Genomic DNA, 27,951 nt, shown 5'->3' on the forward strand with positions numbered 1-27,951 from the left:
AGGGTCCAGGGGGAGGGGGGTGCCACCCATCCACCCCACAGGTGAGGTGGGGGGCCCCCAGCGTGGGCTAGGGGCAACGTGGGGTGCCCCAGCCCCCAGCAGGACCCAGCCCAGCTGGGTTTCCTTTCCAGGGCCTGGGCCAGCACTGGGCAAACTGGTGGGCAGGGCAGCCCCCCCGGCTCTTCCCCTGCTTCCTCCCGACAGCACCCAGCGAAAGAAGCTGCCTCTGAGCTCGTGAATAAAAGATCAGTGGAAATGGTTGGTAACCTCCAAATATTGTTAAGCTTAATTAAGCCTTAAGGACTGTGTGAGGCATCAGCAGGCGGAGCGGCTCGTTAGCACGGTGGCTGCGCCAACAGTTGGTGACTGCAGCTTGAGCTCCGGGTGATGTTGGTTATTCTAAACCGTGTCTTTGCGGTGGTTGGTAAAGCCCCAAGTCCTTCCCAGGGTCTTCCACAGGACCCCGTTTTCTGCCTCCCTGCAGCAGGGAGCCCCTGGAGACCCTCCTTTTGGGGGGCAGCATCCCACAGTGGGACCGGTTGCCTTCAGTGGGGTCTCCCCCAACACGGGGTGCGTAAGGAACCAGTTCCTTTGGGAAGTGACCGTGGTTTCCCCTTTCCATTAAGTGTGGCCAAAACACAGCAAAGAAGCTGAAGATGCTGGCAGGTGCCTGCATTTCTCGGGGTTGTTCTCCCCCTTCCCACCCCCCCCACCCCCAGTTTCCCTTCATCCAGCAGCACAGGAGAGATTGAGGGAAATAAAACCCCCTCTTTGATTCAAGTGCTTTTTTGCTTCGTATTTATACAAATATTAGGCAAATCTGTGTTTGCAAGAGCAGGTGCTCCCCACTCTTACACCAGCCCTGTTCAACAAAGCTGGGGTGTCTACGGCTGCTTAAAAACATTGTGGGGTTCAAGGAGGAGCGTGAGGCTTCTCCTGACAGTCTTAAATGAATTTGGGGTGAGTTACGGGGCCTTAAATACTGTTATAAAAATCTGTTGCAGGTGTCACCCGCTGCAGCTCTATCTGCCGGCAGAAGGTGCAGTTGAAGGTCCGGAGCTGTGCCTAAAGGTATGATGCAGTCCGGTGGTTCTATCCGTAAAGTCATGTTTAAAAAAAATAATGTATATGTATGGCACTGAAAAGAGCACAATAAAGGTTCCCCCTTACAACGTAAAACCCCCCTCCCCCCTTTTTTTTTGTGCATGTGATTTTGATAAACTTTCTGGCTGCATTTTGGCCAGAGTTTGAGGGTACAACTCTTTCAAGCTCATTTTCAGGCATCTCAATCAACAGTATCATTGTTCTCTTCCCTATTTAAGTGAACTTCTCATGAATAATGTACCGGCTGCCTGATGAATATGCACGTTGGCTGGTGTGCCTGGGAGGGCTTCATCAATAATTCATGCCTAGAAAATGTTCTTCACCTTGCTGCACAGGAACCATTAAAAAAAAAATATTTACCCTTTAAAGTGGGAGAGAAGATGGGTGGGAGTCTGCCCACAGAGATGTGGAGTGAGGTAGGGTGTAAAGTGTGGTGACAGTAAGAAAACTGGGGATGCACCTCCGGGGGGGGGAAGGTGGTGTCTGAGGCGGTGACCCCTGATTCTTCACAAACCCCAACCTGCAAAGCCCTGGAGCTTGCCGGCACTGCTCGGGGTTAAGCCTGTTCAACACCACCTGGCTTCAGACCCTGGTTTGTTCTAACAAACGGCCCTTTTCCCACTTTTTCCACTCTGCTGTTATCGTTACACAGAAAACTTCCTTGTAAAGGAAGAGTGGAAACGCTCTGTGAGGCGGCAAAGGCGAGCAGAAAGTGTTTCCATGCAGTGGAGCCAGGCTCTCCAGAAGGCACCTGCTTTCAAATCCCTTGGGACTGTTTTTATTTGTATTTTTATTGCTGATTACCTCCTTTAAGGGCCTTTTGGGACCCCGTGATTGAAAAAAAAACCACCCTCCAGTGAACGTCAAAAGCTCTGAAAAATCGGCTCACGTGTCATCTTGCGGCCCCCCAAAATGGAAACCTGGAAAAGTGGAGGCAGTTTCTGGACGCCTGGCTGGGCGCCAGCGGACTTTGCTTCTCACGCTGGGCGCTTCTGAAAGGCAAAAGGGGGACGGTCTGCAAAGAGCCCGGTGACACACAAACCAGATAAAAGCGTCAACGGCAGAGCCTGCGTTCTCGGGTGAGTGAAGGGCCCACGCTGCAAGTCCTTATTCATACAAGACGGAGTTATTTAACCCTGACCAGAAGCGGAGCTGGCCAGGATTATACCCATTCTTTGCTACTTAACGTAGCAAAAATAAAGTAGCGGTAAAAATTCAGCTGATAGCGCTGGTCTTGCAAGCAGGGATGTGTTGGTGAAACTTTACTCATGTGAGTAATCACCATCGAGAGGCACTTTGAGGCAGTGAGCACCCTGTGGGTGTAGGGCTATAATCAATTACATAAAAGTAATGAGTAAGCAGTTGTTAATGACTGGATTGATACCTTCCACCTAGGGAAAACAGTCTCCTTCCTTCTCCCACCACCAAAACAGGCAGTTCCGTCGTTGGCTTTGCCAGAATGGGATTTCACCCGGTGCTACAGAGTGGCCTGAAAAATCCCACAGAAATTTTAAAGCCTGTTTGCAGCTTGAAAGGGGAAAAGCCAGGCTGGTTCTATCGCAGCACCAACAAAACCAGTGTTAAATCTCCGTGCAGCCTTTACACAGCACGTACTTAAGCTCAGGTTCAGGGAAGTTTGTGAGCCACCGGAGTTGCTTTGCAGCATGGAAGCCAAAATAAAGTCCTGGCTTGCTTTTTGGGGCACTTTCAGCCATTTAAGTTCTTGAAACAGCTGGAATAAGCTGGTTTGTGGCATATATATTCCTTGCAGGGCTGGAAACCTTTCTGTAGCAAATCAGATGTGCCAGGAACCACAGGGTCAGGTGCAAACCCTCCTCTGACCCGTCGCTGCATGTGATTAGAGCAGCCAAGTCAGCAAAAGAAGCGTGGACAAGAAAGCTGCAATATTAATTTGGTCACCTACCAAGAGTTCTCATCGGCAGAGCAAGCTCTGGAACAAAGGACACATTCTTGCAGTCAGCATTTTAGTTTTGCCAGCTATTCCTGTCAAACAGTTAATTAAAATCCCCCTCCCCTTCCAAATAAGCTATTTTCCTGAAGAAAAAAAAAAAAGCTTTTCAGCACTCATAAAATCAATTCCTCTTCAAGAAAATTAAAAATGCACAGTGCACCCTTTTCCCCATATGCATTATATTAACCAGTATGCCAATGTATGTAAATGAGGCTGAAATTCAACTAGATGGAAGTATTTAAATATTCATAATCACAGTACAGCATATGCAAACCAGGCTCTCAGCAGAATTGCGCTGCAGTCTCCAATAACAGCTGTACTCGGGCAAAGATGCTTTAACATCTCTAATTCGATTATTAATGAAAATGTGGTCAGCGCTGGCTGCATATTTGTTAATATTCGTGCCTCAGCGTTAACCCCTGCCAGGCGTTAAGCACTGGCTTAATTCCTGTTGAATCAGAGCGCGGGCTGCGGCGGTCGGTGCTAATCGGCACTGAATATTATCATATTAAGTTGGGACGCAGCAGCTAGGCTAGTCTAAGTGACGTTAAGTCAAGAAACCTTTCTGTGCAGGCAGGAGAGGACGTGGGATGGATTTAGAAGAACCTCACGTGGTATTTGCACTTCTTAATTGTTGGTTTGTTGGGTTTTGGGTTTGTGGTTTGTTTTTTTTTTTTTCACAGGGATGCCAGTTACATCCCTGCTAATGTATATATTCACTCACGGCTGATGGGAAGAGCGCTGTGGGAGCAGGTTGTGAATATCTCATCATGAACTCTGAAAGAGGTGTGTTGTGAGGCAAGGATTTCAATTAATCCATGAGCTTTTGCCACAAAGATGGGTGGTGCAGTTCTTTCCAGCTAACAGGGATGGGAAAGAAGTAAAAATAATTTGGCTTTATCAAGCCGTGCTTGTTTTTAAGAAGTGCCAATAACTGAGATGTCACGTTGGAGTTTTTGTCCCTTGCCGCCCCCCCCCCCCCGGCTCTCTTTTTTTCCTGCCAGGAGATAAGAAGGAAGTTACAATTTTAAAATTGTAAAAGACACAGAATGCAAGATAATAATATGCTCCGCTTCCTTTCTTTTTAATGATTCCAAACAAGCTATAATTGGTCTGTAAGTTGGCCTGAAAAGCTGCAGAATTGCACCTGTGCTTCTAATGAGCTTTGCAATTACAGAAATAGTTTTCTTCCTCCTTTTAATTACGTATTGACAAGGTTAAAGTTGCACCTGAGTTGCCTTTATGGTGCTGATTTCCTCATTCCTTCGCCTAATCCACAAAAAAAAAGTCCCTCCGAGCTGACAGACAGATCCCCGGGACTGATTCATGAGCGGCATTTCTCGCACAAGTCTGCGTGATCGCTCCTGGAAATTAAAATTACCGACAGGGTTCAGAGAGGCTCTGGTAGGTTCTCCCCTCTCGGAGACACCCAGAAGCAAATCCCATCCTCATCTCGTGAACTATTATGGTCTGTTTCTTGCTTGCCCCCCCCTCCACTAGAGCAGCCCTGCCGCCTGCCAGCTTGACGCTCAAACTTTGCACCGTGGGTGAGCCAGCCGGAGTTGTGGGCAGCCGTTATCCCGGTTATCCCCGTTATCCCTGCAGGAAGGCGCCGCTGGGGGCGAGGTGGGTGCCAGCAGCTACGTGCAGCCTCATTTTTGGCACCCCGCGGGGGTCCCCGAGGTCCTGGATGTGCTGGTGAGGGAGCAGAATAAACCGAATTTTCGAGGCGTGGGGTCAACGGCCCCCCAGATTTGAGCCCGAAGGAGGGCAGGAGCCTGTGGCTCCACTCACCCCAGGGCCGTGCAGCCCCCCAGGCTCGGATGAGACCCCGGTGCGGGACTGGGATGCCGGCTGGCGTGCGGAGCTCAGCCTCCTGCATATTATGCTGGGAGGCTGGATCTGGAGCTAATGCTATGCCGGGAAGATGGAGCGTCTTGAATTATTACTGTGGCTTCCCCGGGCGCTGCTCCCGCCCAGGCCCCTGCCTCCAGCTCCCGCGTTAAAGACTCGGGATGGGTTTTGGGATGGTTTTGGGGATGGTTTGAGCACTTCAGGAAAAGCCCCCAGCCCGGGCAGGTAGCGGGTTGGGCACCGGGGCTCTGTCTTAAGCTGCAGCCCCGGAGGAAAGTGGATAACGGGGAGGGGGGTGAAGGGGAACAAATTGAATCCTTTGTGCTGCCCCGGGGTGGTTCACGTTAATGTGATGATTAATGTATTAATTTATGATGATGAAATGCTGTATTAGGGTTTTGATGAGCCGGCTCGGAGCTGGGGTCAGGAAGGCTTCTCCAGGGGTGATCTTGTGGGGTGCAGAGCCAGGGCCTCCCCCCAGCACCTACTGCGGCAAACTGGGGGCGCAGCTGCTTGGGGTCTGCAAAGGGTGACCCCAAAGCTGGGGGGCTGCTGCTGGGAATGGGGCTGGGGGGGGGCTTCAGGTTTTAGGAAAGTCAGGTATTTAACAGGGCTGGGGGTTTGGAGACATTGGAGGGGGAAGGCTGGGGGTTTCAGGGGTCCTCGGCACTTCGGGGTCTGGGACTGGGTGCGTCTGGGGGTTTTGGGGGACCAGAGTCCTGTGGAGGTTTGGGATGGGGGGCGGGGGCTCTGGCTTTTGGAAGGGGTTTGGCTCCAGTGTTTGGCTTTTGGGAGTTTCTGGGTGTGCAGGATGGGATTTGAGGATCTCTGGGATTTCAGCTCCCAGTTTGGGGTGGGGGCTTCCAGTTTGGGGGGGGGTTCTGGGTTTGGGAGCGCTCTGGATTGGAGATGCCCTGGGCTGGGAGGTCTCCAGGTTGGGGGGTGCTCCTGTTATAGGGGGCTTCAGGCTGGGTGCGCCTCCAGTTTGAGGGGGGTCTGGGCTGAAGTGAGTCTGGGGAACTTCAGGCTTGGGGTGCTCTTGTTTTGGGGACTTTGGGGAAGCTCTGAGCTGGGGGGGGGGGGCAGGTCTGGTTTGGGGGAGTCACAGGCAGTGGAGCTCTGACTCTGCGGGTCTCAGGGCTGGAGGGCACTTTGGTTTTGGGTCTGGGGGCTTGAGGGAAGTCTGGTTGCAGGACCTTTGGGCTGAGAGCTCCGATTTTGGGGGTCTGGAGGGCGCCCTGGTTTTGGGGGTCTGGGGAGCTTTGACTTTGGGGGTCTTGGGGCTGGAGGTGGCTCTGGTTTCAGGGTCTGGGGGGGCTGTGGGTTAGGGGCTGCAGGGGGGTCTAATTTGGGGATCCTGGAGCTGGGGAACTCAGATTTGGGGGTCTTGGGGCTGGAGGGGGCTCTGGTTTGTGTGCCGGAGGCTGGAGGAACTTGGCTTGGGGGGGGGGGGGGGGGGGGCGTCTGATTCGGGGGGCTGGGGGTTCTCAGGTTTTGGGGTCTCAGGGCTGGAGGTGTGTCAGGGCAGGGGGTCTGGCTTTGGGGTCTGGATGTCTGGTTCAGGGGGCTGGGGGTTCTCAGGTTTTAGGGTTCAGGGCTGGAGGGGGGGTCGGGGGGGTGTCTCTGGCTTTGGGGTCTGGGTGTGCCTAGTTCGGGGGGCTGGGGGCTCAGCTTTTGGGCCCGGGGGGGGGGGGGTGTCTTTGGGGCTGGGTGTGTGTGTTTGGCTTTGGGGTCTGGGTGTCTCTGATTCGGGGGGCTGGGGGGGTCTCAGGATTTGGGGGTCTCAGGGCTGGAGGGGGTCGGGGTGGGGGCTCTGGCTTTGGGGGGTGGAGTGTGCCTAGTTTGGGGGGCTGAGGGCTCAGCTTTTGGGGTGGGGGCGTGTCTGGCTTTGGGGTCTGGGTGTTCTCAGGCTTTGGGGTCTCAGGGCTGAAGGGGGGGGGCGGGGTGGGGGCTCTGGCTTCGGGGTCTGGGTGTCTCCGATTCGGGGGGCTGGGGGGTCTCGGGGCTGAAGGGGGGGGGCGGGGCGGGGGGTGCTGGCTTTGGGGTCTGGGTGCCCCTGGTTCGGGGGGCTGGGGGCTCAGCTCTAGGGGCCGGGGGGGGGTCTCCGGGGCCGGGGGGGTCCGTGCGCCCCCGGCGGCCGCGTGCAGCGCGGCAGCCCCGCGGATGCGGCAAAGGCCTGCGCATAAATTATGTTCATGACGCAGCAGCTAAAAAATCCCCCCGGAGGAGCAAAAATACAACCCCCCCCACCCCAGCCCCACGGCGAAAACCCACCCCCCCACCCACCCCTCAAAAAAAAAATCCCCCCACCCCCCTTTCCCCGGGCACCGGGGGTCCCGCCGCCGCTCCCCGCCTCCCGCCCCCCCCCCCCCCCCCCCCCCATCGCCTCCCTCCCCTTTGTGCCGCCGCCGCCGCCGCTGTGAGATGAATTTTTAATTATTCTCCGGCAGAGGGAAGGCGCGGAGCGGCGCGGAGCAGCGCGACCCCCGCCCCCCCACCCCCCACCCCCGGCGAGCGCCCAGCCCCGGCGGCGCGGTGAGTGCGGGGCCGGAGCGGGGCCGGGGCCGGGCGGGGGGCGGCGGGCCCGCGCGGTGAATATGCAATGCAGTAATTAGCATAATTTATATATTTATGATAAAGAGTGATGGGGGGGGAACTGGCGCGGAGGGGGGGAAAACGGCGGAGAGCGGGGTGCAGCGTTGGGGGGGGGTGATAAAAGCAGATTTGGGGGGAATCGGGATTGTGGGGGGCATCGGGATTTAGGGGGGGTAGTGGGGTTTGGAGGGGGGGGTGGGAATTAGGGGGAACTGGGGACCCTGCACGCTAAGAGTGGGGATGCAAAGCGGGGGCGGTGAAGGTGTGATTGGGGGGCACCGGAATATGGGGGGGGGGGGGGTAGGTAGGATTCGGGGGTGCCAAGGGAGAGCTAGGCGAGGTGGGGTCCCTGGGGGGACCCCGGGGCTGGAAGTGAGTGGAAAAGGGGGAGGAGGGGGCTGGTGAGCCCCGGGGCAGGGAAAGGGGGTGGGGGGCTGCCCTGGGGAGAGCTGGGGGGGGGGGGGGGGGGGGGGGCAGGAGAAATTTGGGGCTGTGGGAGATGGCTGTTGGGGTGCAGGAGAGGAGCAACAGGGCTGGGGATGAGCAGTGCTGGGGGGGGCAGGAGAGGAGGAGAGTGGTGGGGTCCTGCCGGGGGAGGGCAGAGGGACCCCCGGGGTGGAGGAGGGGGGCAGTGGCCATGCCCTTGGGGTGCGGGGGCCAGGGGGGCAGGTGCCCGGCAGGGGTTTGGGTGCCCAGGGGGTGAGCAGAGCCCGGGGGGGGGGCCGGGGGCAGCTGCTGCAGCTGAGGGGTGGATGGAGAGTAGGACTGGGGGGGGTACCAGGGCATTTTGGGGTGCTCCAGCACAGTGTGGGGCAGGGCACCGGGGTGCTGGAAGGGGCTAGGGGGGCTGTGCAGCCCTGCAGGGGGGGGGCACTGCCCCGGGGACAGCCCCCACGGCCACCCTGAGCCCCTGGGTTTGCATTTTGGGGTGGGGGGGGACCCTGCCGGCGGGCTGCAGAGCCCCGGCTGGCAGAGCCCCGGCAGCACAGGGGATGGGGGGGACGGAGCGGGGTACAGTGCATCGCGACCACCCTGCGGGTATGTTCGCTCCATCCCCACGGTGGGGGGGAGGAGAGGGGCTGCCCCCCCTGCTTAGACCTGTCCCCGGCACCTGCAGCCGCGACCATCTCAGGGTCAGGCATCGTCTTCAGCCGACCAGCTCTGCTTTAAAAGCCGCTGAAGGGGTCCCCCTGTGTCCCCCCAGTTGCTTTTCATGTCACCGGAGGCTTACTGGGGGGGTCCAGTGCCCCCCCAAACTGACCGTGATGTCCCTCCGAGATGTCCTGGGCCCTCAAGGTGGCATCCAGTCCCGGGGTGCTGGCAGGACACAGGGATCGATGCGCCGGGCGCTGTTTTGGGGGAGACAGGTGGGAGCTCCGAGCGCACCCGCTTGGGAGATCCAAAATCTGCTCCTGGTTTTGCCACGTTCCTCTGGCATGACCTTGGGAGGTGAACTTAATCCCATCATCTCCTCTTGTCTGGTGGAGTGGGAACAGAAATACTTTCCCATCTCTCCGGCAGAAAGGAGCAGATTCCTGGGAAGTCACCGTAAGCTGATCCGGCTGCTCCGGGTGCAGGGCACGGCACAGCAGCGGCAGGATGAGCCCCGCCGGGGTTTGCGTGGCAGGCAGCGGAGAGGGGGACCCCATCACCCCTGGCTGGGCACGGTTTGATTCGGGATAAAGCTTTTGCCCCCCAAAACCATAATGAAGATGAAGGGATTCAATGGAGGCCGCGCAGCCCAGCGGGAGCAGAGCGGGACGCAGCACGCCGCTCTCCCGGGCGTCTTCCCACTCATGAGAAAACCGTGGCCGGGAGAAAAATGTTTCTCTTTAATGGCACAGAGAGGACTGTGCAGATAATGGAGTTAAACCACCGAACTGGCAGGAAAGCCTGGTCAACTGGTTTGGGGTTTTCCCCCTTTTTTCAAGCAGGTTTTGGGACCCTCCGCCGGGTATTTCCTCTCCCTTGCCCGGGCAGCAGATGCTCTGATGGAGCGATTAGAAGTTCCCCAGTTATTTCTGCTGGGATCAGGGTGCTGGAGGGGCTGTGCCTGCACCCAGGCTCATCCCTGGCAGCTTTACGCAGGCTGGGGCCACAGGGATGCCACCAGCCTCTCCATCTCCTGCTCCTGTGTCATTTATGTCTCTCCAGCGGGATAATCCAGGCTGGGAAGCACCTGCTACATGGCAGCAGCCCCATTTTCTCCACCGATGCAGATTCCCAAGCCGGCTCCTTCCCTGGCAGGCTCCCCAGGGCCACGCATCTGGGCTCGATGTAGCCCCTCGGTTTGCTTGATGAGCTTTATGGTCACCCCGGGCGGCCCTGGCTCTGCCTCTTCGCTGGTGTTGGAAGGTGTGTTGGGCCAGTAGATGAGTTTTCCCAGACTCTCCTTTGGGATTTGGCTGCCCCAGCCCTGGCACGGGGTTTTCCAGGCATGAATTTGACACAACAGTGGATGAGGAACGCTGGGGAGCTGCCATGTCTCCTCCAAAAAGCCTCCCATTGGAAAAAAAAAACCAAAAAATTTCACTGTCCTGCGGGTGTGGATGCTGCCAGCTTTCCTTTACAGCCCCGATCTTCAGGAATTTTACAGCTGGCTGCGAGGCGGCGCTCAGCAAGGCTCTGCATCCCTGTCGGCATCCCGTGCCCGGACCCGAAGCCCTGCCCTGGTACCATGCCGGGGGTTTGGTGCAGGGCCAAAAGAATGGAGGAGAAATGGAGTAGAAATTAGATGTACATCGTTTTGCTGCTTGGCGGAAAGGTTTTGATTTGGAGGTCAAGGCTGGCCAGTTCGGCTTCTGTCCTGCCAGAAGAAAATTCCTGGTTTTCTTTTTCCTCCTGGCGCGCAGCGGGTGAGCGTGGGTGCAGGGATGCTCACCCGGGGACACGGGTCTCTGTTGGGGACAGAGGGTTTTGAGACCTGCTGGCAGCAAGGTGTCACGTCTCATCCCCTGCCTCAGTTTCCCCATCGCTAAACACAGTAAAATCTTAAAAAGTGATAACGTTTAGAAGGGTAAGGAGGCGTTTTAAGAGGAAAACTGATTTGTGAGGAGGGAAAAAAATGGTGCAGACCGCTGGGGTCCAGGTCTCTACCACTGTGACACCTGGAAATACACTTTGAACGAGAACTCCCGCTGGCAGCAGTGTTTTGAGCCAGGATCTTTGTGGTGAAAAAAAAAAACATGTGAGGTGGCGAGACGGCGGCAAGGGATGTTTGGGGCTGCGTCGTTACCGTAACGCTGCATTTCCAGGGACTGGGACTTGGAGCTGCCTCCTGTGCATGGGGGAGGCTGTGCCGGGGGTGTCCGTGCTCCTGCCTGCACCGTGAGAGCGTGCAAAGCCACTGTGGGGCAGGGACCGTGCACATGTGAGTGTGCAAAGCCACTGTGGGGCAGGGACCGTGCACATGTGAGTGTGCAAAGCCACTGTGGGGCAGGGACCGTGCACATGTGAGTGTGCAAAGCCACTGTGGGGCAGGGACCGTGCACCGTGCGAGCGTGCAAAGCCACCGCGGGGCCGTGTAAGAGTCGGTCCAAAGAGGACAGTATTGTCTCAACATTGCCAACAGCGACTTGGAGATGGACCGTGGTCCTCATGGACACCCAGACACAAAGACCCTGGGAAGGAGAGCTGCACGGTACGAGGAGTACCCAGCAACCTGGGGCTGGAAGGAACGATTACAATAAGGCCGCGTAACCGTTGTCCAGAAGATGGATCACAACCGTGGTCATAACAACGAACCAGAAAACATAAACTTCAGGTGAACTTTCTTCATTATAATACAAGCCCACACCTCCTGGTCTGAAGCCACCCGTCTCTAAGGCAAACCACGCCTCGGGCACTCTTCTTTGGACACGCTGGTAACCTGGCTGGAGAAGGTGGAGACTGGCAACAGTCCATGGGCCAGAGGAGGAGCAAGGCGTGTTCCTTGGTATAACGGATGGCTCCTTAGAAACCCGACTTTGGAGATCTTCCCCACCAAGGATCACAACGATCGGAAGGACCGGCGGGACGCTGCCTGGACCTGGGACTGTAGGGACGCCTTGGACCCGTGGTGGTAGCTATAATCCTCTTTTCTTTTGACTTTATCTTTTCTTCACTTTCTGTCTTTCTACCTATCGCACGCCGCTTTATGGGCGAACAATACATGGTGCTGCTTGATTGAAGCATAACCCCTTGGCGTGGTCACCTTGACTTTTGCGCTTTGAGATCATAGTTAACAAACCATCGTGAGTCCACTGAGGGGACCGTGACAGGCAGGGACCGTGCACCGTGCGAGTGTGCAAAGTCACCGCAAGGCGGGGACCATGCACATGTGAGCATGCAAAGCCACCGCGGGGCAGGGGACCGTGCACCGTGCCAGCGTGCAAAGCCACTGCGGGGCAGGGGACCATGCACATGTGAGCGTGCAAAGCCACCGCGGGGCAGGGACTGTGCACATGTGAGCGTGCAAAGCCACCGCGGGGCAGGGACTGTGCACATGTGAGTGTGCAAAGCCACCGCGGGGGCAGGGACCCTGCACATGTGAGCGTGCAAAGCCACCGCGGGGCAGGGACTGTGCACATGTGAGCGTGCAAAGCCACCGCGGGGCAGGGACCATGCACATGTGAGCGTGCAAAGCCACCGCGGGGCAGGGACTGTGCACATGTGAGCGTGCAAAGCCACCGCGGGGCAGGGACTGTGCACATGTGAGTGTGCAAAGCCACCGCGGGGCAGGGACTGTGCACATGTGAGCGTGCAAAGCCACCGCGGGGCAGGGACTGTGCACATGTGAGCGTGCAAAGCCACCGCGGGGCAGGGACTGTGCACATGTGAGCGTGCAAAGCCACCGCGGGGCAGGGACTGTGCACATGTGAGTGTGCAAAGCCACTGCGGGGCAGGGACTGTGCACATGTGAGCGTGCAAAGCCACCGCGGGGCAGGGACCGTGCACATGTGAGTGTGCAAAGCCACCGCGGGGCAGGGACCGTGCACATGTGAGCGTGCAAAGCCACCACGGGGCAGGGACCGGTGTCCTTGCGCCAGCTCTCAAGGCTCATCTACCTGAAGCTGGTGTCCACTTCTGGCGCCGTTAAACTCCTCAGCCTGGGATCGGGGTGTCCATCCAAAGGAGTTAATCCAGGATAATGACGGCGAGTAATTAGCAAGCTGTAGCCCTGTCCAAAATGTCTTCTGTGCAGAGTGGGTTTAATTAACCTCGTAGCGTTTCTCACCTGTGGCAAGTTTGTTCAAACTTCGATTTCCACCCACTTGGGATCCAAGTGGCTACATCTCTGACTCATCAACACTTGTAATTAACACGGCAATTATATTCACAGTGAGACTCGGAGCATCTTAAATTATCCTTCCCTTTATCCCCCATCATCTTCTTTTTTTTTTTTTTTTCTCCTTTTAAATATTATTATTATTTTGTGCATTTCATTTCCTTGCTGCCATCTGTTGCGAAATGGCTGTCTTCTTGCTGTGTGCACTTCACACCACCATCTGGACAAATTATTTGTCCCATTAATTGCAAAAAAAAAAAAAAAAAAAAAAAAAAAAGTGTGAAGAAATGAAATGAAATGGTACTGCCGACCTGCCGAACGTCTGCTACGGGAGAAGCAGCCCACTCGGAAATCCATAGCACGCCACCAAACTGAATCGAGCCTGACATTATGAAATGTCTGTTTAATCGTCTAGCGCATTAATTGGTCTCTTTGCACGGCACCAAGAAGAAAAAAAATTGCCAAAAAAAATTTCTTTTCTATCTTCCCCCTGGGACAAGCCTGAATGGATCTACAGGGAGATAAATGCAGTGGGGGGAGCGGGGGGGGTCGTGCCCCCTTCAGCCCCTCGCCGCTCCGGGATGAATCCGCGGTTCTGCAAGAGGCTCTTTACAGATGGGGACGGATAACGGCGAGGTCAGGTGGTGGCAGCGGCTCCTTCGGTCACCAAACTCGGGGGGCTCCGAGAAGAGCTGCCCCGTGCGTTGACGTTTGGGTACGGTGGGCTTTGGGGGCAGCTCGCTGATGGGGCTGGGGTCACCTTTTCCCACCTTTTCCCACCTTTTCCCACCTTTTCCCACCTTTTCCCACCTTTTCCCACCTTTTCCCACCTTTTCCCACCTTTTCCCACCTTTTCCCACCTTTTCCCACCTTTTCCCACCTTTTCCCCACCTTTTCCCACCTTTTCCCACCTTTTCCCACCTTTTCCCACCTTTTCCCCACCTTTTCCCACCTTTTCCCACCTTTTCCCACCTTTTCCCACCTTTTCCCCACCTTTTCCCAATGCTCCTCTGCCTTTTGGCTGTGATGAGGAGGGAGGAGAACCCGGCTGCGAGGCTGGTGATGCCTTGGGGTTGTCCCCTCTCGCCCAGGGCTGGCGTGGCTCCTCGTGGCTTGCGGGGAGCGTGGGAGCAGGCAGAGCTCGGCACCGAGGCAGCTCCGGGTTTTCTTTCCCTGCAGCCTAAACCCGGAGCGGTGCATCCCCGCGGCCGGCCCCGAGGAGCAGGACGCAGCAGCCAGCCCCGTCTCCTGCCAGGAGCGTCCTTTCACCCCGGAGCAAACCGTGAGTGAGTAGCTGCCCCCTCTCCCCACCGCAGCCTCTGCGATCCCACGGGATTTCAGCGCCCGCTCCGCTCTCCTGTGCCTGCGTGGGTGGTGTTGGATGTGTCTGTGCAGGATCGGGCCCTCGGCCATCCCTCCCCGTCCAGCTGTGGGCACTCTGCCCTCGCCTGCCACTTTGGGATCCTGCTTTGGGATTCCCTGAGGCTGCCTTTTGTACACACCGCTCGTTATTTATTATCTGCGGTGCAGCGACACTTTGGGGTCCCAGCAGCGACGGGCTGTTCCCTTTGCCAGCCGCTTGTCCCAGCTCTCCCCCGTCCCGGGCTCTGCCAGGCTCAGCCCAGGGATTCACGCAGGACACGAACCAGCGAGGGGCTTTTAGAGCAGCCAGCGACTGGTTTCCAGTAGCCGCTGCGAATTTTTAAACCTGGCCTTAGCTTCAGAGCAGGCAAACACCTTGGGATGCCGGTGCATCCCACGGTGGGATCCCACTTGGGGCTCGGCTGCCCGCTCCGACGAAGATCCCTACGTGACAGGTGTAGGGGGGGAGCCGGGGGGGGGTCCTGGGCCGGCAGGGAGGTGGTGGGATGAGAGCAGGAAGCTTTCCCACCTCTTCCAGGTGCAGGAAAAAGCTGCTGTGAAACACTGGGGGGGAGGATGCTCGTTCGCAGAGCGCCCAGGGGCTGCTCTGCTGTGCCAGGATCCGCCGTGCCAGCGTGGTCTGGCGATGCCGAGGGAAGATAAAGTGGCACATAGCAACTACCTGGAGCAGCGGGATCGTTCCCCATGGGGTGAATTCAGCAGGGACGCAGGGTCAGAGCCCCCGCTGTGCCCCCGGAGACCCTCCCCATTGCCAGCTGCTCTCCGGAGAAGTTCATGAGGCTCCTCTGGAGCATCTCGCTTCCCTTGCTCGCTCTTCTTGCAGCGGGACACTTCGCACCCCTGGTTTGCTGCTTTTGCCCCCTTGCAGGCAGCACAGAGATCCCTTGCTCCGGCTTCCTCGCCGTTTTGCCAGGCTCTGGCTGCTGGAGAGCTCATTAACTTTTAATAACGCCAGCTGCCAGTGTAAGCCACTCGCTTGTCCCTTGCTCTGGTCTCTGTTGCACTAGAATAAATTGTTAATTAAACTGTGCACCGGCATCCCAAGGTGTTTGCCTGCTCTGAAGCTAAGGCTAGGTTTAAAAATTCGCAGCGGCTACTGGAAACCAGTCGCTGGCTGCTCTAAAAGCCCTCGCTGGTTCGTGTCCTGTGTGAATCCCTGGGCTGAGCCTGGCAGAGCCCGGGACGGGGGAGAGCTGGGACAAGCGGCTGGCAAAGGGAACAGCCCGTCGCTGCTGGGACCCCCAAAGTGTCGCTGCACCGCGATAATAAATAACGAGCGGTGTGTACAAAAGGCAGCCTCAGGGAATCAGATGCTCAGCCCCTGTTGAGTTTCAAATGAGAATTTGGCTCTTAATTCAATTTAGGCCCCTTTGGATCAACAGGATCCTAATAACTATGTTTACTAATTGCATACAAATGCCAGCTCTGGCTCATGGATACGCTCGGCTGGCCTCAGCAGGAGCCTGTGGCTTCTGAAATGCAGAGAAACGATAAGGGGCTCGTCAGACGGTGCCAGGGGATGTTTCCTGGATCCTGGAAGTTGCCTCCCGGGCTGACGTGACGGGCCGATGTATCACCGTGGAGCAGAGCGGCAGGGGATGCCTGCACTGCAGATTCCCTGGCAGATGTAAAAACCGAAGGATGAGCTACGCTAAGCGCGAATTTGGGGCTGAAATTCCCTTTTGGATGAGGCACAAGCCTGGGGAGGCTCTGCCCCGGCTCTGTTTAACACGCTCGGATTAGCAGAGCTTGCCGGGGGGCTGAGCGGGCTGGTCCATGTGATGCCAGCGTCCCTCGGGGGGCAGAGACAGGATCAGGCCCAGGGCAGGGGGTGGGGGGCAGCCGAGCTGCAGGGGAGCCGATGCTGCCCGGGGGTTTTGGCACCCCTCGGGCTGGGAGAGCTGGGGTCTGGCTGCACCTAGTGGCGTCGGCGTGCCTCCAGGCTCCCCGGCAGTGGCACAAACAAGGACACCTTTCGCACTTGCATTGAGTAATTTTGAATGTCATCCAGGCTGGCTGGTTAAATGCATCCCTGAGACGTTCCTAATAAAAAATTCATAAGCCTCTTATAAAGGCAATTACGCTGCTGCAAGGTAGCGAGGGGACAATACGTGACCAAATGAGTTAACGAAGGGCGTTGGAAGAGGAAGAGTCGCCTTCCAACAGGTGGGCCAAGCCCCTTCCCTCCGTGAACTGCTCGTTTTCCAGCTTAACGAAGTACCCCCAGAAGTGGGGTCCCCTCAGGAAGGAGCAAATTGACTCTCATGCTTCTCACAGGCAGCTCAGGGGCACGGGGGGGGTCGCGGGGAGCCTTTGAGGACCTGCTCGGGGGCGCAGAGAGGAGGCACGGGCGGTTACACGTGGTCCCTGCCTGGATTTTAGGTTTTTTTAAAGGTGGCTGTAGGAGCTGCATCCTCGTCTCCCAAAAGGAGAGAGGAGGGGGAAGGTCTCAGCCCTTGCAATGACCCTTCCCTTGCTCCGGTGCTTCTATATTTGATGCTGATCCAACACGTTACGCTGCCCCGTGTCCGTGAGCTCTTTGCCAGGAGGTGAGGGGGAGGTACCCGAGCCCCCCCCCGGGAGGAGCTGCATCCCCAGGGCGCAGGGGGGGGTGGGCGTTAGCAAGCCCAGCGCTGCCCCGAATCGCACCCGGGGCCGGCACGGAGCGGGAGAGCCGGCTGGTAGAGCCAGGGAGGAGTAGGGAGGTGGTGGGACAGACCAGGTGTCCTCTGCACCCCGAGTCGAGCCAGCGTGTGACCCCGGAGCTGCTGGCTTGGGTTGGTGACGGACCCTCCCTTATCCCCCCTGGCAGCATGTGGAAGCTCTGAGCCCACTCCCACCTTTGCCGGGACGCCATGGACACGGAAGCGGTGCAGCCCCAGGAGGCCTTGCTGACCGTCAACGAGCAGGTACAGGCACTGCCGACCCCGGCCCCCCGCGCCCCTTCGCACCCCACAGCCCGGGGGGGCCACCGGGTGGGCAGCTGGCGTTTGGAGCCTGGCTCCGTGCCCCGGCGTGGGGTGAAAAACCATCTCGTTCCTGCCCCACGACCCCCCCCCTCCCCCCGGCGTTTGCCCCCACGCATGGCCACGCAGATGTTCAGCCCCATCTCTGGGAGCTCGGCTGCCCCATTTTGGGGGTTTTTGATGATGAAAAGGGGGCGCAAGGTCCCCGTCCCACTGCCTGCCAGGGCGCTTTGCTCGCGGTTTGGCACGGGGCAGCGGGAGGAGGCGCGGGTGCCTCTGCCCATCGCTCCCCCCCATCACCCTGATATGGGGCGCTGGGGGGGGTCGCGGGGGGGTCGCCTGGCCCCGGGTCAGACCCATGGGGCTGTACGTCGGTGCTGGCTCCAGTGCTGCCGATAACGGGGTGCCGGCTCCGCTGGGAGTGCCGCAGCCACGTTTTACCTGCTGAAGATGCCGTCCCCGATGCCCGTGGTGGGGGTAGCGTAGCAGAGCCCACAAGCTGCTGATTAACTAAAGCAGCGAGGCGCTGGGGGGGCTGCGAGACCCCCATCCATCCCTCCTGGAGGGGACGGGGTGGGCTCTGCTTGGTCTGAAGGGTCGCCCTAAGCCGTGGGGCTGGGGGAGCTCCTGGGTTGCGGGTGGGGGGCACCGCTGGGGGCTGGGGGGACCCACAGCTGACGGGACGTTTTGGGGCGCGTTTGCAGGTTATTGTCATGTCCAGCCACGAAACCATCCGAGTGCTGGAGGTCGGCGTGGACGCCCCGCTGCCGGCCGAGGAGGACCGGAAAGCCTTGGAGATGCCACCGGGGGGAGGTAGCACGGGGCTCACCGGGGGGAGACCGGCCCCCCGGGCAGAGAGGACATCCCACCCAGCACCCAGAGCTCCTGCAGCGGGGAGGTGGCCGGTAAGACCCCTTCCTTCCCCGGGGCTCCTTCGTTCCCTGGGCTGCTCCTGCTCCGTCCATCCTTGCGGGCAAAGTTTGGCTCCGGAGTTGGGTCGGAGCCAGCAGGACCAAGCTGCGCCCATGGGTGCAGGCAGAGCGCCGGAGCAGCCCCGTGCCGCGGTGGGTTTAGGAGCCAGCAAAACCAGTTCCTTCTCTGGGAGCTGGTGGGAAAAGCGTCCTGCAGCGAGGGCAGCCCTCACACACGTGCTTAGGGGACGTGGTGGTGCTGTGGGGGCTCGGCTTCCCACATGCAGCTGGGGCTTGGGGCTCCTCTCCCCCTTGCCCCGGGGGGCCCCGGGGTGCTGAGCCAGTGCCTCCCTTCCTACAGCTCTGGAAATCAACTTCTGGGTAGATCCCACTCTATTCCTCGCTGCTTTTTGCCCGGCACCCCAATCCTGCGGGTCCATCCTGAATCCGCCTGCCCACGCCCGTGTCCCCTCTCCTGCCACTCTTGGGCTTTATTTATTAACGGGACTTTGTTCTGGGTGTCACCTCCATGCTGTATCTCACCAGATCCCCGGCTTTTTGCCCAAAAAAAACCCCAAACCAAACAGGCGGGACTGCAGCTTGTTTGAGGCCGGTTGGTAAGAGGAGGTGGCGAGCACCCCTCGGCGCGGGGGGATGCTCTGATCCCCCTGATCAGACTGGAGGGGACCAAAAGCTCGGCTTTTATGCCAAACCCATCGGGCCTGGCAGCATCGCCGCCCTGTGGCACGGTCTTTGCAATTTGGGAAGTGCTGGGTGTTATCTGGGCTTGGGTTTGGTAGGAATTTTTTTTTTTTTTTTTTTTTAAAAGGCTTTTTTAAATTTTGCAGACCTGTAGTTATTTCTGGGCAAGGAACCAAACCCAAGAAGTGCCTGGCTCTTAGCTAAGAAAAGTATTTATTTGGTAAAAGGGGTTTTTTAGTGCCAAAGGAAAAGGCAGGAAAAGGGTGTTTTTCTTTTTACAAAAATAGAAGAGGATTAAGTGGATTTTATACTTGAGGGTTGCCATTATTAGAAGTTGAGCAGAATAAATACAGGAGGTTGCTCAAAAAACAAGTAGGTCTTTTGCAAGTAATAAATATGGATTAGGAGGAAGGTTTCCTCTTACTCCAATGTTCGTGATAACTAAGAAATACGAATATATTCTGTGAATTTGGGTGGGGGCTTGAAGGACGCCAGAAGCAGCTCAGCCCACGGCCCCCCCCGTGCTGGGCGCTGGCCGCTGGGATCGGGGACCCTTCCCTTTCCAGCTCCCCCACCCCGGGTGAGCAGTTCAGGGGCTGACACCGCCTTAATTGCTGCTAATTTTGGAGCCGGCAGCTGGCGAAGGAAAGTGCCTCCTGCCAGATCTGCCACCCCCGAGAGGCACACGCAGCCCAGCAGACCCCGATATGCCCCCTCAACCCCACTATCTGCCGCGCTCGCTCCTCCCCGAATCACCCAAACTTCCCCCCCCTTTGCCCCCTCCCCAAACCGTCCCATGGGAAGCCCCCCAGCGCCCTTCTTCTGCATCCCCTAACCTGGGCAGCCCCCCTGCCCTGGGGGACGTGGAGCGCTGCTCCCGAGGGTGCCCCAGGCTGGGTGTGGGTGCCCCAGGCTGGGCGAGGGTGCCCCAGGCTGGGCGAGGGTGTCCCACGCTGGTTGAGGGTGCCCCACGCTGGGTGACGATGCCCCATGAAGGGTGAGGGTGCCCCAGGCTGGGTGTGGGTGCCCCACACTGGGCGAGGGTGCCCCAGGCTGGGTGAGGGTGCCCCACGAAGGGTGGCGATGCGTCAGGCTGGGTGACGATGCCCCACACTGGGTGAGGGTGCCCCACGCTGGGTTTCACGCCAGCTCCATGGGGCTGCAGCTCCCACCTGTGGGAGGGTGTTGGTTTCCTGGGTGCCCCCCCCCAGCCCTGTCCTTTCCCAGCTGCTCTGGCTCAGCCGGCAGCATCTCTCCAACGCGTCTCCTCTGCCCTTCCCCAGGCAAAACCAAACCGGCGGCCAGAGCGTCCCCCAGCACCGTCCCCTCCGGGGGCTCCTTCAGCCACGCCACGAGCCAGCAGCCGCAGCCCCTGGCCCCGCTGGCCGTGCAAGCCACCCCGCAGGTAACTACCCACAGCGGCGGAGCGGGACGGGCGAGGGGGGGGAGAGGGCTGGGGTTGGCGGGGCAGGGGGGGACACGGGGGACAAGGTGGGGACCCCCGGGGAGGCGTCCGCTGGCTGTAGGTGACCCCTGAGGGCAGAGGCGGCCGCTCGCGGCATGGGGTGCAGGAGCTGCACCCCGAACCGCGGTGGTTTCCCTCTGCTTGGCGCCCTCGCCACGGGGCCTTGCGCCGCCGAGGTGCTGCCAGAGACGCGTCGGGTGGATTGTGAGGAAGGGGGGGATCCCCCCGCCCCGTCTCCCCACGGAGAGGGGGCTCCGCCGAGCTGGGAACCCAGCTGCTGAGATGGGAGGGACCCCCGGGCCGCCCGGCCGCTGGGTCTGCGCACCCCTTTAACAAAGACTTATGCCCCGCTGATGCTGTCTGCAGTGGCGTTGATTTTTGTTCTTTTTTAAATCTTGTTTACTTTTGCAGGTCTTGACTCAGGAAAACTTAGCAACAGTTGTGACAGGAGTAATGGTTCCAGCAGGGACAGTTACTCAACCTCTTCTTATCCCCATCAGTATTGCAGGTCAAGTGGCAGGTCAGCAGGGGCTGGCTGTGTGGACATTTCCTACAGCAACGGTCGCTGCCCTTCCCGGATTGACGGCTGCTTCTCCTACAGGGGGAATTTTCAAACCACCTATAGCCAATTTGCAAGGTAACCGGCCCCCTTCTGCTTTGCAGCCTCCTTAATCCATCCCCCCCACTCCCCACCCCCCCAGCTCCAGAGGACACCGCAGTGGGGTTGGATTCCGGGGATTTGCTGGCGGCTCCCCCAGCACGGAAGGTGCCAGGAGCCTGGGGAGGAAGGGGAGGGCAGGGGGAGGATGGTGACGGGGAGGAAGGCAGCGCGCAGGGCTGGGGTGTGAGGTCCAGGATAGATTTGGGGCTCCGGGTGCGGCACCTCGTTGCGGGGGCTGAGGTTCTGCGAGGAAGGGGGGGGACCTGTGGGCTGGGTGCCCCCTGCGATGCTGGGGGTCCCTGACAGAGGGGGTCGTCTCTTGAGAGGGGAGGGGCCCGTCCCAGGAGTAATTGGTAGATGGGGCGATGGTGGGACCCCGGAGGCGCCCCTTACCCTCTGCGGGTGGGCGCAGCACCCCAGCTGGGCAGGATGAGTCCTGCTGTAGCGGAGGGGCTCGGCTCTCCTGGCGCACGGAGCTGGGGGGGGGCTTTCACTGTGGTGACACAAGCGCAGGGAGGTGAAGCACCTTCGGGAAGGTGGGGGGGACACCGAGCTCAGGGTCACCCCGGCGCCCTCGTCCTCCCCCCAGCTCACGCTCTCTCCGTCTCTTCGCTCCGCAGCCGCCGCCGTACTGAACACCACCATCCAAGCGCCGGTGCCGCCTGCCCAGCCGCTGCAGGCTGCGGTCCAGCCCCGGCCCCCCCTCCAGCCCCCCGCTGTCTTCCCCGCCGTGCCCGGCCAGCCCCCCATCCTGCCACAGCCCCCCGCAGCGCCCGCGCCGCCCGTGGCCAAGGCGGTAGAGACGCAGACCCAGATCACCGTCCAACCTGCCGGATTTGCCTTTAACCCTGGCATAGTAAGGAGCCTGGCAGCCCGCGGTGTGGAGTTTGGCACCTGCTCCCCCTCTTTTGGTGGCTTTCGTGGCCACAGGGAGCCACGAGGAGTCGTGCATCCGCGGGGATGGCGCACCCTGCTTCAGCCGTCGTCTGCCGGGGGACGGTGCAAGATCCCGGCCTCAGTTTCCCCATCCGCGATGAGCCAGCGAGCCGGCGGCTTTGCTTTAGGCAAAATCTAAAGGACTGATTTAACGGATAGAAGGACCTCGAGGCACCGGATCCCACCGCGGCGGCGAGGCAGGGGTCACCCTGCCACGGGGAAGGGGGTGGCCGGCTGCGCGTGGGGGGGGCGCGGTGGCCCGGGGTGCCACCCGCGTCTCTGAGCCCCGGCTTTCGGTTCTCTGCAGATCGGCGCTGCTTCGCTGGGGGGGCAAACGCAGCTCCTCGGCTCCTTGGCAGCCGCCCCCGTGATCGCAAACACCATCTCCGGCATGCAGGGCATCACGGGCCAGATCCTGACCAACGCCCAGGGCCAGGTACCGCAGGGGGGGACACACCTGCCCTTCCCAGCCCCCCGCCGGCTGCCCCCGCGGGGCTGTTTCTCCTGAGGGACTCTGCCGGTGTGCCCCCCACCCTGGGGAAGGGGGTTCGCAGGGTGCACCCCCCCCAGCCCTGGCTGTCCTCCCTTCCCAGGTGATTGGGACCCTGCCGTGGGTGGTGAGCCCCCCCGGCGTGGCGGCCAGCCCTGCCCCGGCCACGCTGCCGGCCCAGAACCTGCAGGTGCAGACGGTGACGCCGCAGCTGCTGCTCAATGCCCAGGGCCAGGTCATCGCCACGCTGGCCGGCAGCGCCATCCAGGCGGCCACCAGCAAGAAAACCGGCACCCCCGAGCCCCCCCCCAAGAACGAGGTGAGCGACGGGCACGGGGCCGGTGACCACATGGCTGCAGGGCTGGCGTCGTCCCTGGCTGAGTGGCTCGGGGAGCGCTGAACGGCTTTGGGACCTGGCCACGTCACTCTGGGGGGGACGCGAGCATCTTTGGGACCTGGCCATGTCACTCTGGGGGGACATGAGCATCTCTGGGACCTGGCCACGTCACTTTGGGGGGACGTGAGCATCTCTGGGACCTGGCCATGTCACTCTGGGGGGACGTGAGCATCTTTGGGACCTGGCTATGTCACTCTGGGGGGACACGAGCATCTTTGGGACCTGGCCACGTCACTCTGGGGGGGACGTGAGCATCTTTGGGACCTGGCCACGTCACTCTGGGGGGACGTGAGCATCTTTGGGACCTGGCCATGTCACTCTGGGGGGACGTGAGCATCTTTGGGACCTGGCCATGTCACTCTGGGGGGACGTGAGCATCTTTGGGACCTGGCCATGTCACTCTGGGGGGACGTGAGCATCTTTGGGACCTGGCTACGTCACTCTGGGGGGACACGAGCATCTTTGGGACCTGGCCACGTCACTCTGGGGGGGACATGAGCATCTTTGGGACCTGGCCACGTCACTCTGGGGGGACGTGAGCATCTTTGGGACCTGGCCATGTCACTCTGGGGGGACATGAGCATCTTTGGGACCTGGCTACGTCACTCTGGGGGGACATGAGCATCTTTGGGACCTGCCCACGTCACTTTGGGAGCATGTGAGTGGCTTTGGCACCCAGCCACATCAGTTTGGGAGGACATGAGCATCTCTGGGACCTGGCCACGTGGCTTTGGGACCTGGCCACATGGGTTTGGGAGCACGTGACCATCTTTGGGACCCGGCCATGTCACTCTGGGGGGACATGAGCATCTTTGGGACCTGGCCATGTCACTCTGGGGGGACGTGAGCATCTTTGGGACCCGGCCACATCACTCTGGGGGGACATGAGCATCTCTGGGACCTGGCCATGTGGCTTTGGGACCTGGCCACATGGGTTTGGGAACATGTGAGCATCTTTGGGACCTGGCCATTTCACTCTGGGAGGACATGAGCATCTTTGGGACCTGGCCACGTCACTCTGGGGGGACGTGAGCATCTTTGGGACCTGGCCACGTGGCTTTGGGAACACGTGAGCATCTTTGGGACCCGGCCACGTCACTCTGGGGGGACATGAGCATCTTTGGGACCTGGCCACGTGGCTTTGGGAACATGTGAGCATCTTTGGGACCCGGCCACGTCACTCTGGGGGGACGTGAGCATCTTTGGGACCTGCCCACGTCACTTTGGGAGCATGTGAGTGGCTTTGGCACCCAGCCACATCAGTTTGGGAGGACATGAGCATCTCTGGGACCTGGCCACATGGGTTTGGGAACACGTGGGACCTGGCCACGTCACTCTGGGGGGACATGAGCATCTTTGGGACCCGGCCACGTCACTTTGGGGGGACATGAGCAGCTTTTGTGGCTTTGGGAACACGTGAGTGGCTTTGGGACCCAGCCACATCAGTTTGGGAGGCTGTGAGCATCTCTGGGACCTGGCCACATGGGTTTGGGAACACGTGAGCATCTTTGGGACCCGGCCACGTCACTTTGGGGGGACATGAGCAGCTTTTGTGGCTTTGGGAACATGTGAGTGGCTTTGGGACCCGGCCACATCAGTTTGGGAGGCTGTGAGCATCTCTGGGACCCAGCCGCATGGCTTTGGGAGCACATGAGCATCTCTGGGGCCTGGCAGTGTGGTTTGGAACCCAACCGTGTCACTTTGGGATGTGGCCACATTGCTCTCAAAGCATGTGAGCGTCTTTGGGACCTGGTCAACGTTGTGTTGGGGGGACATGAGCATTCCTGGGACCTGGACGCTGCTCTGGAAGCACAAGGGTGTCTTTGGGACCCGGCTGTGTTGCTCTGGGACCCAACCATGTCACTTTGGGAGGACGTGAGCACCTTTGGGACGCAGACAAGTGGCTCTGGGGACCAACCACGTTGCTTTGGGAGCCCGTGAGCATCTTTGGGATGTGGCCTCTCGTGCCCCACGGTGCTGCCCCATGGGGCATCCTGCACTTTGTGCCCACCAGTGTCCCAGCCGGGATGGGACGTGACCACGGCTCACCTTGGCGTGAGCAGAGGTGCTGGTCACCCCCAACCCGAAGTGGTGGGACGCCCCAAACCCAGTACAGAATTGTCACAGCCCCGTTCCCAGCGTGGAGCTGGGTGGCTTCCAGCGTCATCCCCCCCCTGGTCCCAGCCTGTCTCGCCTGCCCTGTCAGCAGAAGCTGCACGGTGGTCTCCTGCGGGAGCCGGTGGGCAGGGAGCAGCCCGGCCGTGGCGCCGGAGGAGGGGACCCCCACTCTGGGGGTGCTGACCCTCCCTTCTGCCCCAGGTCCAGCCCATCCAGCCGGCCCCGGCGCTGTCCCAGCCGGCCGTGGTGATGGCAAACCCTGCCCCGGCGGCGAAGGCTTCCTCCGCGCCCGTCCCCATCACCTGCTCCGAGACCCCCACCGTCAGCCAGCTGGTCTCCAGTGAGTCACAGTGGGGGATACTGGGGGGATCCCAGGGACTGGGATCCCCTGGGATAGGGAGAGGTTGCTGGGGATACTGGGGGGTCCCGGGGACTGGGATCCCCTGGGATGGCGAGAGGTTGCTGGGGATACTGGGGGGTCCCAGGGACTGGGATCCCCTGGGAATGGGGAACACACAGCCAGACTCTGCATCCATGGGGGTGAGCGCTGGCCCCCAGCCTTCGTTATGGAGCCTAACGAAGGGGATGCTTGTTAGGGGGGGTGGGGCGGGGGGGGGCTCCGTGGCCATTTCACGGCAGCCCCCGCATCCCTCCACCGGCAGAGCCCCCGGCTCCCAACAGCAGCACGGAGGAGGACGGGATTAACCTGGAGGAGATCCGGGAGTTCGCCAAGAACTTCAAGATCCGTCGCTTGTCCCTCGGCCTGACGCAGACGCAGGTGGGGCAGGCGCTGACGGCCACCGAGGGACCTGCCTACAGCCAGTCGGCCATCTGCAGGTACGGGGGGCCGGGGGGGGGGCCGGGGCGGCCGCGTCCTGCGAGAGGAGCAGAAGCGGAGGAAGGGAGTGAAGGTGGGGAGAAAGGAGGAAAAGGAGAGAAAGGAGAAATGGAGAAAGGGAGGGAATTTGGAGGGTGGGGAGGAGGAAAATTGGGAGAAAAGAGGAAAAGGAGAGAAAGGAAAATGGGAGGAAAGGGAGGAGGTTGGGGAGAAGGAGGAAAATTGGGGAAAAGGAGAGAAGGGAGAATTGGAGAAGGAGAGGAAAATGGGAGGAAAGGGAGGACATTGGGGAGACAGTGGAAAATTGGGAGAAAGGAGGAAAAGGAGAGAAAGAACTGGAGAAGGGGAGCGAAGTTGGAGGGTGGGGAGGAGGAAAATTGGGAGAAAAGAGGAAAAGGAGAGAAAGGAAAATGGGAGGAAAGGGAGGAGGTTGGGGAGAAGGAGGGAAATTGGAAGAGAAGAGGAAAAGGAGAAAGGAGAACTGGAGAAAGGGAGGAAACTGGGAGGAAAGGGAGGAGATTGGGGAGAAGGAGGGAAATCAGGCGAAAGGAGGAAAAGGAGAGAAAGGAGAATTGGAGAAGGGGAGGAAAATGGGAGGAAAGGGAGTTTGGGGAGAAGGAGGGAAATCAGGTGAAAGGAGGAAAAGGAGAGAAAGGAGAATTGGAGAAGGGGAGGAAAATGGGAGGAAAGGGAGGAGGTTGGGGAGAAGGAGGGAAATTGGGAGAAAGGAGGAGAAGCAGAGAAATGGAGAAAGGGAGGGAAGCTGGAGGAAACAGGAGGTTGGGGAGGAGGAAAATTGGGAGAAAAGAGGAAAAGGAGAGAAAGGAAAATGGGAGAAAGGGAGGAGGTTGGGGAGAAGGAGGAAAATTGGGAGAAAGGAGGAAAAGGAGAGAAAGGAGAATTGGAGAAGGGGAGGAAAATGGGGGGAAAGGGAGGAGGTTGGGGAGAAGGAGGAAAATGGGAGGAAAAGAGGAAAATTAGACAAAAGAAAAATTAGGGAAAGTTGGGGGGAAATGAAATACGGAGAAAAGGAAGCAAAATGGAGAACAGGAGAACTAGAGGAAGGGAAGAAGATGGGAGAAAAGGAGGGTGGGCGGCATCGCTGCCCCCAAAGCCCCACACATCATCGCTCCCTGCCATGGTCCCATCGGTGCCCCCAGCCCCGTCCCAGCGTGTCCCCCCGCGGTGTGCCCCCATCCTGGCCGCATCCCTGCGGATTTCACCGTGTCCGCTGCAGGTTTGAGAAGCTGGACATCACCCCCAAGAGCGCCCAGAAGCTGAAGCCGGTGCTGGAGAAGTGGCTGAGCGAAGCCGAGCTCCGTAACCAAGAGGGGCAGCAAAACCTGATGGAATTCGTGGGGGGGGAACCCTCCAAGAAGCGGAAGCGCCGCACGTCCTTCACCCCCCAGGCCATCGAGGCGCTCAACGCCTACTTCGAGAAGAACGCCTTGCCCACCGGCCAGGAGATCACCGAGATCGCCAAGGAGCTCAACTACGACCGCGAAGTCGTCCGCGTCTGGTTCTGCAACCGCCGGCAGACCCTCAAAAACACCAGTAAACTCAACGTCTTTCAGATCCCCTAAACTGGGGAGGGGGACGGGGTCATCCCCCCCCCACCCCCCACCGCCGCCATTGCCCACCCCGACCTCCTGCCATCAGCACTTTTGCCACCGACTTGGTCCCCCAGCCCCACGGCGGGGGCTGGGGTCACCACCCCACCGTGCCCGTAAGGTGTGTCCGTGTGTCCGTCCCCCTTTCCTCCACATCACACATGACCTAAGCGTGTTCGCGTCGGATGTCAGGCCTGCCTCATGCCTCCTGCCTGTAACGTGCGTGGTGACGGACCCCCTGCCTGCACGCGCCGCCTCTCCTGCCCCCCCAATGTCATCCCCTTCCCCAGAAAAAGGTGATTTTCATTTTTTGGCCGTTTTCCCGTGTTTCTGAGGTAGCGTCGTGGCTCGCTAGGGGTGAGCCCCGGTTTAATTTCACCCCCACCCCCGTTTGATTTCGGCGGTCCCCCTGCCTCACAGTGGGCTTCTCGGTGTGACCCCCACCCCAGCCACGGGGACATCACCACGGGTGGTGGCTGGGGACTTCACCAGGGTTTGGTTGAGGGTTTTCGGGGGGGCAACCCCCGTAACAGAGGCAGCACCCCTTCCCTGCCTCCCCCCACCCCGAGCCCGGGGGCCAGGTGGGTTGGGGGGCTCCATCTCTCGCCCCCTTCTCGCCCGGGGAGCGGTGGGGAGAGGTGACAGCTGGAGGGGGGGAGGTTCGGGGGGACGGGGAGGGGGCG

The 27,951-nt window shown here is 59.6% G+C and overlaps 1 protein-coding gene and 1 long non-coding RNA gene across 3 annotated transcripts; one reads left to right on the top strand and one right to left on the bottom strand.

Moving 5' to 3' along the window:
* POU6F1 (POU class 6 homeobox 1) lies at window positions 1-27,911 on the top strand. 2 transcript variants are annotated; one of them, XM_055791930.1, is made up of 17 exons: window positions 1-262; window positions 1,005-1,071; window positions 1,919-2,183; window positions 3,760-3,862; window positions 4,577-4,702; window positions 7,381-7,465; window positions 13,971-14,077; window positions 16,987-17,083; window positions 17,845-18,045; window positions 20,037-20,158; window positions 20,719-20,855; window positions 21,500-21,735; window positions 22,123-22,251; window positions 22,409-22,624; window positions 25,022-25,160; window positions 25,483-25,657; window positions 26,896-27,911. In XM_055791930.1, exons 8-17 carry the CDS (start codon window positions 17,030-17,032, stop codon window positions 27,239-27,241), a joined length of 1,755 nt encoding a protein of 584 aa, XP_055647905.1. In that variant the 5' UTR covers window positions 1-262; window positions 1,005-1,071; window positions 1,919-2,183; window positions 3,760-3,862; window positions 4,577-4,702; window positions 7,381-7,465; window positions 13,971-14,077; window positions 16,987-17,029; the 3' UTR covers window positions 27,242-27,911. The 2 variants fall into 2 exon arrangements, with proteins under 2 accessions (XP_055647905.1, XP_055647906.1); XM_055791931.1 differs by lacking the exons at window positions 1-262; window positions 1,005-1,071; window positions 1,919-2,183; ... (1 more) ...; window positions 4,577-4,702; window positions 7,381-7,465 and adding an exon at window positions 12,357-13,506.
* Window positions 20,684-21,846, bottom strand: LOC129782859 (uncharacterized). Its single transcript, XR_008744974.1, has 3 exons — window positions 21,707-21,846; window positions 21,273-21,372; window positions 20,684-20,813 (listed from the first exon to the last, which is right to left on the bottom strand). It is a non-coding gene; the product is annotated as an uncharacterized LOC129782859 (long non-coding RNA).
* Window positions 27,912-27,951: the final 40 nt, after the last annotated feature.

Source organism: Falco peregrinus, chromosome 19, assembly GCF_023634155.1.
Source record: "Falco peregrinus isolate bFalPer1 chromosome 19, bFalPer1.pri, whole genome shotgun sequence".
Lineage (NCBI taxonomy): Eukaryota > Metazoa > Chordata > Aves > Falconiformes > Falconidae > Falco > Falco peregrinus.